We start from the raw sequence: 15,879 nt of genomic DNA on the forward strand, positions 1-15,879 counted from the left end.
GTTCCGACCCATAGCGACCCTGTACAGGGTTTCCGAGGGTGTAAATCTTTACGGGAGTAGAAAGCCTCATCTTTCTCCTGCAGAGCGGCTGGTAATTTCGAACCGCTGACCTTAAGGTTCGCAGCCCGATTCGTAACCACTACGCTACCAGAGCTCCTCCCATGCTCTCTTGGGAAATGATAAATCCAGGTAGGTTGAGCCCCACGTTTTCTTGGGAGGCTAGGGCATAGACAAGAGGCAAGAGAAGAAAAGACCTAATTTCTACTAAACTCTGGAAGGAAGCATCAGTTGTCAGAAAGAATATAAAAATGAGGACTCTCAGACACTAGGACAGTGTTATCTGGTCCCAGAGGTATAAGAGGGTAAATGTTTCTGCAAAATAAAAAGTGTCCAAATAGGGTTCTGGTCCTTTAAGGGTACTCACAGGACTCACAATGATGGACAAGCTGGGCAAGCCAGGAAAATCAGCCCAAAGCAGGCTCAACCATTAAGCAGACATCTCCTGGGCCTAAGCTTGCAGAGGAAGCCCCAGTAAAAAGCAGCTTCTCTCAAGTCACTTCCAAAATGCACACAACTGCCTGAGCCAGGCCCTGAGGTGAGGAAGGCTGTGGAGTCCTTCTCGTCCTCTGCAAAGGGACCAGACATGCTATGCTCTGCAGCAGCAAAGATCCGACTCACCACATCCTTCCTGTCCAGGACTTCCAGGATGTTGCTCAGAAGCTGTGAGCTTGCCTCATGGTCAGGCTTACTGGAGTTGTCGTCTAGCTGGCCACTGAGCTGGTCTATCAGCAGCGGCAGCAGCACATCTCTGCACTCTGAGAAAGACAACGCAGATAGCTCAAGGTGCAGCATCACCCCCTGGCTGCCTGTCTTCTCTCTACCTGCATTATAGCTGAACCCCAGAATCCACAGAGGGGCATGTCATTTTAGGCATGAAACTTTATTTTTTTTAAAAAGGAAAATTATCCCTATCATGGGTAGATGTGAAAATTAAGTAAAATATTTAAACCATTTAATCAATTCTTTATAATGTTGTGGGGTTTTTTCAATGCCAACCCGATACTTGAAAGGTAAGTTATATGAAGCTAAATAAAACCAAGCAAGCTATGTACTTTTCCAAAATGTTTTATCATCTAACAGAAATTCTGCTATAAGTTTTCTATAAATCCAACTTTTGCTAGTATATTTCAATGTAATTTACAAAAGTTCTATTCATGTCTTGGCAGGCACAAGGACTTATATAATAAAGTAAGGTATTATCTTTCCTCTATGTTTTCCTTCTGGGATCTCTGCTAATCTAAAGCATTATTACAATGAGTCCTAGATATTCTGGACACTAAGAGAAATGATTATTAACTGTAATAATACTTCTTCTAATTAGAATTACCTAGTGTATGCTTTCCACTGTGCTTGATTACCCTACTTTATTATCTTATTTATCTTTCCTGCATACTGAAAGGCAGAGGTTATCACAGCATATTAAGATGCTTAGTATAATAGTGTGTTTTCTACTTAAGAGCATTCCCTAACTCTCTGAAGGCATTAGTTCTACCTCCACTGTGTCCTGGGAACATGTGGGATTTCTAATCACACAGCATTAGAAAGTAACAGAGCCAAATCAGACTACCGATATGATCTAATTCAAGTCTTCCTTCCATAAAAACAAAACTTGAGACTTACAAAAAGCCACTCACTAGTCCACGGCCACATAACTAGCCAGTGGCAAGGCTGCAAGTACTTTCCCATCAACAACTCGCTCAACTTTCCCAATTTGTAAGGAGTCCTACTGGTGTTTCATAACCCCAGGCAATATCCAGAACATGAATTCACCTTCTGGGATTCTCTGACCTGATATAAAACAAAGTTTACAAAAGACCTAGCTCCAAAACAAGTCTCCACATCCAAAAATAGTTCCCGCAGTTGCTACATCCAGCAAGTCATGGCTTTATGGGGAAACCACATAACTGACATTATCATCATCAGCTTTGGAGCAAGCAGACAACAATTTAGACTTGCTGGCTACACGCTTGACTGTAATTACAAAATGACACGTATTTTATCAGTAAGAGTTTTTCCACTCCATGCTTCCTTTCCTCACCAGCAATATGCTAGTAAGTTGGTTCTCCCCTCTCCCGAAAAAAACCTCTAATTTCTAGTGTTACCAGTTTCCATGGTGTAAATATTTCCACCACACTCAGTTTCCTGCTATTAATGTGACATCACTGAGCACACTGCTGAGAAGACATATATACTTAACCCTTGGAAGGCAGTACAAGCAGGTTGTAGCACACACTGGACCCACCCCCTTGGTTTTTGAGGCCATTCAATAAATACAGGTTGTTGTTGTTAAGTGCCGTGGAGTCGGTTCCGACTCATAGTAACCCTGTACAGGGTTTCCAAGGCTGTAAATCTTTACGGGAGCAGAACACCTCATCTTTCTCCCGCGGAACCGCTGGTAGTTTCGAACTGCTGACCTTACGGTTCACAGCCCGATTCATAACCACTACACTACCAGAGCTCCTTAATACAGGTTGAAGAAGATGAATTTCTTTAAAAGAAGCAGCTTTTTGTGTTTCTGTTCATGTTCTGGGTCTCCAATTTTAAGGAGAACAATTCTCCAGTAGTTATGAACACATACACTGATTGTTCTAATTAAATACTAAAGAACACATCATTTTGCTCTCTTGGGAATTAATGGAAATAATGAACTGACTTCAGCTTCCCCTTAAAAATGATTTCTGAGGAGATCCTTAAGTACAACAAAAAACTGTAAGCGGTGGTTGGAGAAGAAGGAAGTCTGGGATTTCAGAAGATAGTAGTTTGGAGCAGAGTTTTACCTGACTGCTGAAAGAGATGACTCTCCACGATCTTGGTCATGCAGTTAAGTTTCTGCCGAACTAACTGGTTATCAGGAATGCTTTGAATGAACTTGCAGAAGAGCACACTAGAAAGAATACCACAGTGATGAGTGTTTGCAATCTGCCAAATTAAAGACATGATGAATTACATTTTCCCCTCTACCTTGACACTTGGAAGTGGAGAGGTTTACCTGGGAAACTCCTGAATGGCCTAAAAAGATGTTTTCCAGGAAGTGACAGGAAACTATACGAGGTTTCATAAAGTTCATGGAATAATGAAAACTGTCACAATACATCTAGACTCATCATAATTTTCCAGGAGTACTGTAACACCAAGAGTCCCTGGGTGGTGGCAAATGGTTAAGCACTTAGCTACTAACTGAATGGTTGAGGGTTCAAACCCACTGAGCAGCATCTCAGAAGATAGGCCAGAGGACTGTTTCTAAAAGATCAGAGGCTTGACCCTACAATGTTCAATAGACTCCTGTGAACCTGGGTGGAGACCTGGTTGGCCAGCAGTGTGGAAAGACCTGGGGACTCTTGGGCCCAGAGTCAGTGACATAGCCACAGAGGACTAGAATGGAGAGTGAAGCATCCTGATGATAAGAAGAGAGGGCATATGCACAAGAACACCCACACTTGCAGATAATACCCACTTGACCTGGCTTCAATGACTGGATGATCAGAGCGCAACCAGAAGACAGAAGAGGGGAAAAAAAAAAAAAAAAGAGTAATCTAATACAATTTGATGACGTTGACCTACACCTATGGATGCAGTAGCTCAAAAGAGGAAATAAATCCTTACAGCAAGGATCATTCCCACCCCCTCCACAAACAGAATAGACAGGGATGGGCAACTTGGACATTGACTACCCAAAATTGGGGGGTCTACAAAGTGACAAAGTAACTAGCTTATAAACTTTCAAGAGGGAGCTAGATCCAGAGGCTGTGGGGGAAGGTAGAATCTCCAGTGAGTAGTATTCAATCTGTCTGGACGGGGCTGATGAAATGAAATGCAGATGGGTCTCTTGTGATACAATAGTGAATAATTGTTATCAGGACTGCTTGTGAGGGTTGGAAATATAAAGGTAGACATTTTGTAACAAAGAGGGGAGTGATTAACATTTCAGTCTAGGAGCGGAGGTCCCTGGGACCATCAATGGAGAAGAGCGGAGAGCAGGACCCTACCCAGAGAAGCAGTGACGCCAGAGATGGAGGCAGAGACGATGACGTGGAGAGATGGAGCAGCTGGGGACTTTAGACCCAGAGAGGGAGAGGGGCTGTGTGCTGATGACCTGGGTGCAGGCTTGTAGTGAATACCCTTTGGTTGGTTGATGAGGCATGGAGGGGATTGTAACCATAGCAATGAGATATATACGATAGAATGAATGTAAAACTAATGTTCTCCCATGTAAACTATCACATAATTCACAATAAAACATTAAAAAAACAAAAAAAGATCAGAGGCTTGAAAATGCTATGTAGTACAGCAGTACTCTACACACCTGGGGGGTCATCATGAACCTGAATTGACTCAACAGCAGGTAAGGAATGGAATAACTTAACACTCCCAAATGCCTTTTCTAGCTTACCCCACCCAGCTGGTCACAGTCTGACTTTGCATTCCTGGGGTACTTAGGTATAGGACTCCAAGTATATTATTATGTACTTTCTTTCTGTAGTTGATTTTATGTTTCCCCAGAGACAGCACAAGCCTCCTTCAAGGGCAGGGCTTGTGCCTTCTTTTACATCCTCTGCAGAGCTGAGCACAGAAAGGTGCTCAGTTAATGTGTGTTAAAAGAATTAAAGCATGTGCAGCGGTCCAACCCAGCCAAGCATAGGGTATCCTCCTTCTTGGTTAAACTCCAGACAAAAACTACTGCCACGTACCTGAGTTCAATAGGGTCAAACACAAGCCTGACGTCATTAATGATGCTGGGAAGATACTTCAAAGCTGCACCCTGCAAGAAAAATAAATACAGCTGCTGAGCAGGACAAATATAAAATTTGCTGTTTGATCCCCAAAAGAAAAGGCTGTCCTTGCGTCTTAAACAGAGAACTGGACAGAGATTCCCTTACAGCAAAAATGAAAGCTGACGCTCTTATACACAACTTCTTAAAACATTTTTCCTTGAACGGCAGGAGGAGGCAGAACCTTTTAGTCTTTGATACCAACAGGCATTGCCCATTGGGAACACAATTTTGCTGACTAAAAAGGAAGCCAGATTTTTCAAGTCTTCTTCACAAGTTTGTCATGAAGAGCAAAGAATGCATAATACAATTCACATTAGAGTCTTTAAGAATGACATGTTTTACATTTAAAAAAGAAAAACTTTGATGATAAAGAAGATGGTAATCTAATTTCTGGAAATTTCTAGGGAAGGAGCTAAGAACAACAACAACAAAATAGTTGCCTGTAACAGAATCAGGGTCCATTTGCTGAATTCATAGAAGTAACAACAGATGTTCAAGGGGTGTTTAGAAATATATCTTGTCATTGACACACTGGCATTTGAGAATGCATATAAAAATTAACAGAAGGATGTTTTATTTTTCTTTTCGTCCTATAAACTGTCTGTAACTTTAACAAGCAATCCCGCCAAGGTCAGTTCAATAATGTCCCAGAAAGTCTCACCCACAGCATTCAAAGAATAACCTTGATTCTACCATCCTGACCTTGATCTTCACAGCTTCCTCCAGAGGCCTGTCCATTAGCATATTGAAAGAGAGAAATAACTTGCGGATTGAGTTATTAAATTCATCTCCATCTTCACTTTGGCCATAAAATCTTAAAAGAAAAAAGAGAAAATCAGTAAGATTTTCCATCTTTACAAGATATTTTTAAATAGATTTTTTTTTTTTTTTTTTGCCTAAACAATGGTATAGACCCACTGGTCTCATTTCAAATTGTGCAAACAGAAGTTAAGTATAAAAGGACACTCTGATACAGGCTCCCTGTGTGGTGCAAAAGTACACACCACTAATAACCAAAAGGTTGGTGGTTCAAATCCACCCAGAGGTACCTTGAAAGGTCTACTGCTCTGCTCATGAAAAATTAACCCTATGGAGCACAGTTATACTCTGGCATACAAGGGGACTTAAAAAACATTGGTGGAAGCATGAAACCAAAAGATAATGGTATTTTTCTATGAACTTTTTGAATCCCTTTGTACATGCGGTCATCACAAGTTGGCATTTGTCAGGGGAGACTTGCATGTTGCTATGATGCTGAACTGGACCAGTAAACAACATCTAGATAAATGGAGAAAAGATTGAAGCTGTCAAATGCAGATGGGTCTCTTGTGATACAATAATGAATAACTGTTATCAGGACTGATTGTGAAGGTTGGAAATGTAAAGGTAGACATTTTATAGCAAGGAGTGGAGTGATTAACTTTGCAGTCTAGGGTGGAGGTCCCTAGGATCATCAATGCAGAAGAGCAGAGAGCGGGATCCCACCCAGAGAAGCAGTGAGGCCTGAGATGGAGGCAGAGACGATGAAGTGGAGAGATGGAGCAGCAGGGGACTTTAGATCCAGAGAGCGAGTGGGGCTGTGTGCTGAAGACTGGGGGTGGGAGGGGGCAGGCTTGCAGGGTATACCCTTTGGTTGGTTGATAATGCATGGAGGGGAGAATAACAATGGCAATGAAATTATATATGATAGGATGAATGTAAAACTAATTTCTCCCTTGTAAACTATCACATAATTCACAATAAAACATTTATTTTTTTTTTTAAAAGATTGAAGTTGTCAAAGACGACATTTTACTCAGACCAACCATCAACACTCATCGAAGCAGTAGTCAAGAAATTAAATGCCATATGGCATTAGGCAAGACCTCTTTCAAGTGCTCAAGAGCAAAGATATTAGTTTGAGGACTAAGGTACACCTGACCCAAGTCACTGTATTTTCAATTTCCTCATATGCATGTAAAAGTTGGACAATGAATAAGGAAGATCATAGAAGAAATGATGCATTTCAGTTACAGTGTTGGAGAAGAATATTAAAAGTACCATAGACTGAAAAAACAAATAAATCTGTGCTGGCAGAAGTACAGCCTGAATGCTTCTTGGAAGCCAGAATAGCCAGACTTCACCTCTTACATATCAGACATATTATCAGGAGGGACCAGTCGCCAGAGAAGGACATCATGCTTACTAAAGTGGAGGGTCAGCAAAACAAAGGAAGACCCCCTCCGTGAGATAGATTGCATAGTGGCAGTAGCAATGGGCTCAGACGCATCATCCAACAATTGTGAGGATGATGTAGGACCAGGCAGTGTTTCATTCTGTTGTCACAGGATCGCTATGAAATTGGAAATGACACAACAGCACCTAACAACAACAACAACATGATGCTGAACAGATTTCAGTGGAGTGTCCAGACCAAGATGGACTAGGAAGAAAGCTGTGATGATCTGCCTCTCAAATATCAGCCAATATGAACCTATGAACCCTATGGGTCACAATGGTCTAGGACACATTGGATTGGGGGAACGGTGCGGGTTCAGGCAGTCTTTTGGTCTGTTTTGTGTGGGGTGGCCATGTGTAAGAGTAGCTCACAGCAACCTCTCCAGAACTGAGTTAAAGTACAGCCAGGTAATGAATTTGGAAAGGTACTTTAAGTTCTGATAAAAGCATTAAAAGACAAGGGGATCAGGTAGCATTTCATTGTAGCCCATGGACAAGATTGCTGTCTCTCATAATCTTAATAGTGCAGGTTAGAGGCTAATAGCTTTAATGGTGGAATTAGTTCAACAAACCAATTCACACAGTTAATACTGTGACCAATCACTGTAATCTTACTTTTCAGACTGCTCATCATATCTGATGTTAAACTGATGACTCCGACTTACTGAAATATTCTGAAGGGATACTGAATTAATTTAGAGTCCTGATGTGGTGTTGTGGGATAAACACTGGACTGCTAACCTCAAGGTCAGAGGCTGAAACCCACCAGCCTCTCCTTGGAAACCTATCCAGGATCGCTATGAGTCAGAACCAACTAGATGGCATTACACAACAATAACAACTGAACTAGTGAATCATCAACAGAAAATAGTTTTCACTTTCTATGGATTTATGATGCTTTTATTACTGGACATTTTGGTTTTCCATACAAACATATTTTAAATAAGAGGAATGTTCCCTCATTAGAATACTCCATGCCACAACGATTCTGAATATGTGAAAATCTATCATAATTAGAAAATATAACAAGCTAACTTTACAAGATTATCTGAAGAGAGGAAGAGAGTATTAAGGTTGTGCAAAGATATGTACTTGTAAACAGTGCTTGCTCCTGTTGTTGTTAAATGCCGTGGAGTCAATTCTGACTCATATTAACCCTAGAGTGGCTGGTAGATTTGAACTGCCAACCTCTTACTAAGTAGCCCAGTGCTTATCCTACAGTACCACACAGGACTGTTTCTATTAAAGAAGGAGGAATACTCATTGATCCAGATGATTTTTTAAAATTATTAATTCTCTTTTGGAAAGCTTAAAAAAGTGTACATGTCTACTGTAGAAACCTTGAAAATGCAGAAAAATAATAAATAAATCTTTCTTCCATTTTTGCATGCCACCTATCCAGTATTCTCTATTTTAAGCCTATTGGTTTTTTAGATGCAGTCACACTTGACTTGTGTTATGCCTTATTTTTACCATTTAAGAATCCAGCTTGGTCATCTTTCCTCATTAACACACTATATATATCTGAAAGAGCTGAAAGGACTCATACATTCTGAAATATTCTTTTCTTTCATATCTGGTGGATTCTCCCCCAACCCCTCCTCACTAAATTTCTCAATAGGGATAAAATGTGACTCTTCCACCCCTTTTTCATCTTTGCTTTTTTAATCTATAATGCCGTATTTCTGTCCTGAAAAATTTGTATTCCCACCAGCATTCAAAGATAGGGTTCATTTTGGTCCATTCTCATCAAAGAATATAGATGTTTATTGTACTCCTTATTAAATGTATTTGTTAAGTGCCGTTGAGTCAGTTCTGACCCATAGCAACCCTGTTTAGAGTTTCCAAGGAGTAGTTGGTGAAGCTGAACTGCTGACTTTTTGGTTCAAACTGACTTTGCCATCCAGAGCATTAAACCACAGTGCCACACCAAGACTCCTAGCAAATGTGTAAGTAAAAGGAATGTGTGGGCATGTTGCATTCTTTTCATAGTGTTAGTATAAATCTGCTTTTCTTTAAGGAATTGACCATATGAATGTTTTGTTTTGCAGATCATGCTTTCATCCTTTACTGCTTAAGAATTTTCACCATTCTTTTATTGATTCATATGAGCTTTTAATCAGCAGAGTTCTCAAACTTTAATCTGTAGTATATGTGTGTTGCAAATGTTTTCACCGTTTGCCTTTAATTCTGTTCATGTGTTTTATTACTATACAAAAAATTAAAATATATACACATGTTCACATCTACAAACATTTTCTCTCTAAAAAATAAATTTGAACACTTTAGAAATTCAGCTATTTTTGACTGGTATGGAAATCAATGAGGTTTGGGGTATTCTTGATTTCTTCAATTTTTAATGGAGCTGTTATACCACAAATCCAAACTAGAAATTATCCTATTTCCATGGCCTGGTTTCACCAAGTAGCTAAGCAGGATGCCAGCAAAGAAACACACATTTCAGGATACATCGCCCCAAATAATTACCAACAACAGCTCATGATCCTGCAGGATGTACACCCAACACTGACAGAAGTATTACATAGACTGATATATTAAATGCAATCTTCTCTCTGGAACCTGGATCCCCAAAAGTTACATGTTTTAGCCACCTGCATTCATAATGCAAGGATGTCCTGATGCCATTACTGCCTTAGAAATGTGCTGATGACTTTGTGTGATTCTTCCTTAATAACCTTGTGGTTCACTAGTACCATCAGTCCTGGTTTTCTGAAATTTGGCAATTCCATGACCCAACCATCACAGAGCTGTGGACAAATATGTGGATTAAGAGGAGCTACATGAAGACAGAACTGACAGCACAAACATCTTATTATAGTCACCATTACCTCAAGTAGAGGACTCTAGATTGAATGATGAATCTAAACAAGTATTTTAAGGCTTTCAGAGCAGCAAAAAGCAATTCTGTTTTGCTAGAGTCTTCTGCATTCGCCACATAAAAGTTCAGTACCTTGGAGAGTTTCCTGAAAAGGATGAGAAAGAAAAAAATCAATGTAGGAAAGTGTATTCTGAGGTTTGGAGTAGAACTATATTGGAAGGAAACTTAGCATACTGGGAAGTAGAAGTCATAATTCTAATGATCTGTTTCAGAATCTTCCCTGAACAGGAAACCTAACTCCATTGCAATTTATTTTCCTCATCTGCATTCTAAGTTTGGAACTTTCCTGCCTTTTATGGGATTACTAAAAAAAAAAAAAAAAAAAAAGGATCAAGAAAACCTGAATGGTTATGTAGACATCTTCCAATGCTGCCTGTGAGGGAGGGTTTGTGCCTGTCTAGATTCCCAGTGTGGTGCTGTAGGATCAGCACTGGACTGAGAATCACAAGGTTAACAGTTCAAAACTACCAGTTAATCCATAGAAACCACATACAGGTTCACTATGAGTCAGAACTGACTTGACGGCATTTAACAAGAACAATTCACATTATAAGATGTCATATATCCTCCACTCTGGCCAAAGCCTTTAAGCTCTTCATAGAGAGCCAAATGAAAACTTCACTAAGTATGAGAAGAAGAGCTCAATCTAACTCATTAGAAAACCATGGTTCTGAGCATCCCACTATATAAAACTGTCCTGAGCTTTATATTGCTCTTTGTGTCTTCCCAGAGTCTTCAGACTAGAGATGGTCTTGATCTTGCGCTAACTCAGAACTTTTATTCTAGGAAGTTAGGAGTTTTTCCAATGTTATGAAAACTTCAAAGGAACATGGGGAATTGATCAAGTCTTGCGAATATACCCAGATTACTACTACCTGGAGTGTTGTATTTGGCTTGGTGTAATATACAAAACAGGACAGGATTTCCTCGCTTGGAAAGAATCCTATCACTGGTATATCCATGGTTTCCCCAGTCCAATGGGCATTATTCCAATCATGCTACATGATCTTCCCTTTATGTAACTTGCATTTTATTGGCTTCATCTAAATGTAAGAAACAGCTTCCTTTTTCAGATCAGAAAAAGCACATGATAAATTATATCAGCAGCTGCACTGATACCAGACATGATCTGGCATAAGCCATTATAAAAAAGATCACCGACCAATCCCAGCTACAACCCTGATACTATTTATCACACTGCTCTGCCAAGAAATGGGATACACACTACAATGCCACTGAGAGTTGGCACTTCAGGATAAAGTGCAGCGTGAACATTACCTGCTTTCCTTAGTTTGGGGCTTATGAGCCACAAAGAAGGGCCACACTATGGAAAAGTAGAGGCCACTCTTTCTTATGCCTAAGATATGAAAGATATTTTTTTCTTATAACTTATATGTATGAGATTCTACAAAGTACTTGTGGCACAAAGCTGATGGCTCCTCCTGTTGTCCTATCAGACTTGCCCTGGGTTAATTTTCTATTCGATCCCCTTGGTACCCACTGACACCCTATTCCTAAGATCCTATGTTGGGTCATCTGTCCTTGAGTCTGCACTGCTGCTCTTGACTGGCTTGATTCCTCACCTCTATGCTACGGGCCAATAAACAGCTTAGCTTCTACCTTATTGCTGCTGTAACCTCCCACAAGGAAGAGTCTGAATTTGACACCATTTCCAGGGTTAGAACACTTAGATGTCTTCCTCCTGCCACCCAAAAGCTTAGAACAAAGTTCTACACAGAGGCACATTTACTCAGCTTAGGTTCTTCTCGTTTCTCAACAACCCAGCCCTAAGAGTACAAATCCAACAATCCCACACCATGTAGACACCTCAAATCATACTCACACATATGCCAAAGTGGCACTGAAGTGCTTATAAATGTAGGTTTCAAGCACAGGATTAAAATGCTGGAACTTGATGTCTCCTATCAGTGAAATAATAAAGACCTGTCAAAGGTGAAAAACATGTCAATAACAGCAATGTACAGCCCTGGGGATCTTGATGCCTTTTCTTTCTTAATTGTTTTCACAGCCTGTCCACTTTCTTGTTTCACAGCCAAAGTGAAACCTCGGGAATTATGTTTATTTAACATGAATTGAGAGATGAGTACATGTCAGGTATGGTGAAGAAAGAAACAAACAAAGAAGCCAGCATCCCTAGCTTCAGAGAGATTACTGTCTCAAAGAGAAGGTGGTCAGGGCACATTTAAATCAGGTTTGGGGGCGGAGGGGAGTCAGACAGGAAGAAGGAGATGAAAAGGGATATTGTTAAGAATTCCTAACGATGCAGCTCTTTAAATATCCCATCACATTTTTCTTCTGAAAGTATTAGTGCTGTAAGAAATTGAACTTCACCAGAGTTTTGCCCCCAGTTTTTCACTTAAAAGCTAACGCTGTCACTGCTACATGTGTAATTTGAAAATAGCCATATTTTACTGTCTTAAGGAGCTCTGGTAGCGTAGTGGTTACGAATCGGGCTGCAAACCACAAGGTCAGCAGTTCGAAACTACCAGCTGTTCCATGGAGAAAGATGAGGGTTTCTACTCCCATAAAGATTTACAAGCTCGAAAACCCTGTACAGGGTCGCTATGAGTTGGAACCGACTCCTCAGCACATAACAACAACTGTCTTATGGTAGAAGAATGTAAGGAGGGCACGCAGGACTTTCAGATATGCCCACTTTTAGCTACTCTATGCCTCATAAACGTGTTTATAGGCCTCGTCTGTTAGAGTCCACATTCTTAGTTTCTCTTTCTGGTTTATGTCAGATACGGGTATTTTCAGGAGCTCTGGCAGCATAGTAGGCTACATGTTGGGCTACATATTCAAAGTACAAGGTCAGCAGTTTGAATCTACCAGTCACTCCACAAGAGAAAATGCGGCTTTCTGTACAGGGTCTCTCAGTCAGATCTAACTCCATGGTACAAACTAGCACCACCACCCTGGGTATTTTCTCTAAGTTTTATCCATCGCTTTAATGCCTTGACCACTTCTTGAACTCAACTGCTTCTCCAAGTTGATGAATGATCTAATGTTTGCAATTTACCTTCTTTCTCAGCTATACCAGTCAAGTACAATTCTGCACGCACTTCAATCTCAACAATCTAAAGCAGATGCTTGCCAGGGTTGGCCTGGATGTGTCTGCTTCCATCCCTTCATGCCAGTTCTGGCCTTCCTAGATTCTGATCTCACCTACTCTTTTTTTAAATTTCAGTTCTTGGAATGAGTTGTTCTGCACTTTGTGGGACAAATTGTCTACCCTTACTATGTTGTACATAATGAGGCTAAATTGATTTCTCACTTGTGGATTCAGTATCCCTTGCAAAAACACACAAACACATACAACAACCTTCTCTGTTAATTTTTGTTACTGTGGTGTAGTGAATTATCGAATATCTCTTCTAACCATAGTCTGTAACTCCTATCAAACAACATTTCTGTACTGTTGGGTCAGGGTAAGTGAAGGTAGGAGAAAATATGGACAAGAGGACATGATCCAGCTGTGCATGTTAGCAAAATTAATTTTAAGTGTAAAAATTTGAAAATCCAGTATGGGTATAAAATGAACCACGTCAGAAGCAGGAGGACAATCTCATTACCATCAGAAAAGAGTCAGGAGTGGAGAGTGTCCTTTAGACTCTAAGATCCTTGTGCACTAAACCCCTTGACCCAAGGACAGTGGCAGAGGAGTGCAGCAGCAGAACTAAGAGGCAGAGCAGTGGACTTCCCAACCCAATGAGCAAATAAAACTGAGTGCCTTTGCCAGGAAGCTTGCTTGTAGAGTAGGGTGCCTTCAGGCAAATAAGTGACGGAGCTAGGTTTGCTGACCCATGGAGCTAGAGCTGAGTGCCTTCAGGCTTGGGCTTAATATAGAGTGGTGTGTCTTGTGGGTATTTATCAGCAGCTGACTGGAACAACCATGCCCTGAGCGTTTTCTGATCCTGTAACTGGTGAGTATTGTCTTCGAGTTCTGCGTGGACACTGAAATGGGTTACTGAACCCAGATGAGAAGAGGCTGTCGTAGGAGGGATGGCTGGTGACACAGTTTTGCAGTGACCTATTGAATTACAACTGAAGTATACATGGGTCCTAATTTCTACTGTAATAAAAGTACCTCGCTTCCCTTAATGAGAAATAGAAAGCAGATAAAAGAGCGAGGTCTAATTGGAAATAAAGAGGTAAAGACCTTAAATATAAATAAGACAACTGTTGTCTAATTTTATATCCATGAAGTTAGCCTAAACAAATGATCAGGGTGATATATACAAATATTTATGCAGAAGAACATCATCAAAATTATTTATACAGTAAAACCTGAAAAACCTAAAAGCTCTGTAAGGTAAAAGGCTGTCAGAGAAGAAGCATTCAAGCATTTTCCACTAATAGAGAACAATAGAAAAGTGATAAAACTACACCTTGCCAAAGGCAGAAAACTTGTGAGACCAGGAAAAACAAGATCATCTTGTTGTGTTCTGGCTCTCACAGGTTTCAGTGTAATAGTGAAAACTACACAGTTGCAAGAATAAACACTAGTCAATATGCTATGTGCTTACCAGTGCATCAAACACGAGAAAGTCATATGTTTCATTGTCTGACATTTCCATCATTATGTTAAAAAGTGCATCTAGTGTATCTTGCAAAAACTGAAGACAAAAAAGAGAGAGGTTATTTGCTTCTTTCAGTTTTGCTCCACTCTGTAGAAATTCTGAGAAAATGGGGGTTTAATAGAATAGTTTAAAAAATAACATTTTCTTAAAAATTAGCACACTTGCTTAACATGCTAGATAGACAACCGTACATTGATAATAATAGTTTCACTTTAAAATATTAAATTACTAATATAACAGGCGTATTTATAACTATGAATATTTAAGAGTACCTTAACAATTTCTCCTCCATCCACCTCCATTAACTTCTTTAGGTTGTGTTTAATGTTCTGGGAGTTGGAACGCCAATTTAACAATCCTAATAGGTCAACTGGGAAGAACAAGCACAAGCCATATACTTTAGACACTGGCTGGAAGGTACAAACCAGATCATTTCAGGACACCGCCACGGAACTCTCTACAAGAGTTAACTGCTTTAATGGTAGCTCATTCAAAATGTACATTATGATTTCTTTTCATCTACTGTTTTCTAAGTATGAGAAAACCTCATGGACTTCTTTTCTTCAAAGAGAAAGAAAACAAAAACCAAAAACCCCATGAATGCAAAAGAACACAATATGATTATCTGATGAGAACTTACATTTCTTACATAATGACAACACTGTTACACACATTAAACTAAAAAACACTTTCTTCTTCCTATGTCTCCCCTCTGGCTCCTTGGGATGAGAGAGGAGAGACAGCAAAGTTCGTCTGTGTTTATGTAAGCCTCCCACCTCTGATTTGCTGAGTTGCTTAATCTGTCCCTTAGCATTATGTAAGAGATACACACACTAATTCATTGAAACATTATAAGCACACTGTAGATTTAACCTTTTTCTGGTTTTTGTTTTTTAGAAGAGAAAATCATAGCATTATAAAATTACTTGCCCCAAATTACAAAACTACTAGTGAATGGAACTTAATCACAGAACTGTATGAACCTAAAAACCATATTTTTAATACTCTACCATATTGCTTCCCGAGAGTTCCTTGAAGAAATAAACAGACAAGCAAACCTGGCTGTTTGATATTCCCAAGGAAAGTAGAAGAGATTTATGGTTCTTAGGATAAATCCAGGATAAAAATCTTGAGGTTTTTTTTTATACTTAAAAAAAAAACTTTCAATCTTCAAGTCACTTGCATCTTCAGTAACTGTTGAACTACTGAAATATCTCAGGGAAACACAGCAGGTGCCAGGACAATTGCTAATTTGTTTAGTATCTCAAACTATTACTATTTATAGAGCATAACTTAGTATTCATTGGTAGCTATCAACAACATTTTA

The 15,879-nt window shown here is 39.8% G+C and overlaps 1 protein-coding gene across 1 annotated transcript in view; it reads right to left on the reverse strand.

The window, feature by feature from the left end:
- The window catches only part of DOCK5 (dedicator of cytokinesis 5), a 289,956-nt gene that overhangs the window by 80,634 nt on the left and 193,443 nt on the right, over positions 1-15,879 (reverse strand). The window contains 8 exon segments of the mRNA XM_006864377.1: positions 679-815; positions 2,838-2,944; positions 4,749-4,819; positions 5,535-5,646; positions 9,899-10,033; positions 11,792-11,892; positions 14,499-14,588; positions 14,825-14,922. Of these exon segments, the coding sequence (XP_006864439.1) occupies positions 679-815; positions 2,838-2,944; positions 4,749-4,819; positions 5,535-5,646; positions 9,899-10,033; positions 11,792-11,892; positions 14,499-14,588; positions 14,825-14,922 (851 nt within the window).

This window comes from Chrysochloris asiatica, unplaced genomic scaffold (assembly GCF_000296735.1).
Source record: "Chrysochloris asiatica unplaced genomic scaffold, ChrAsi1.0 scaffold00064, whole genome shotgun sequence".
NCBI lineage: Eukaryota > Metazoa > Chordata > Mammalia > Afrosoricida > Chrysochloridae > Chrysochloris > Chrysochloris asiatica.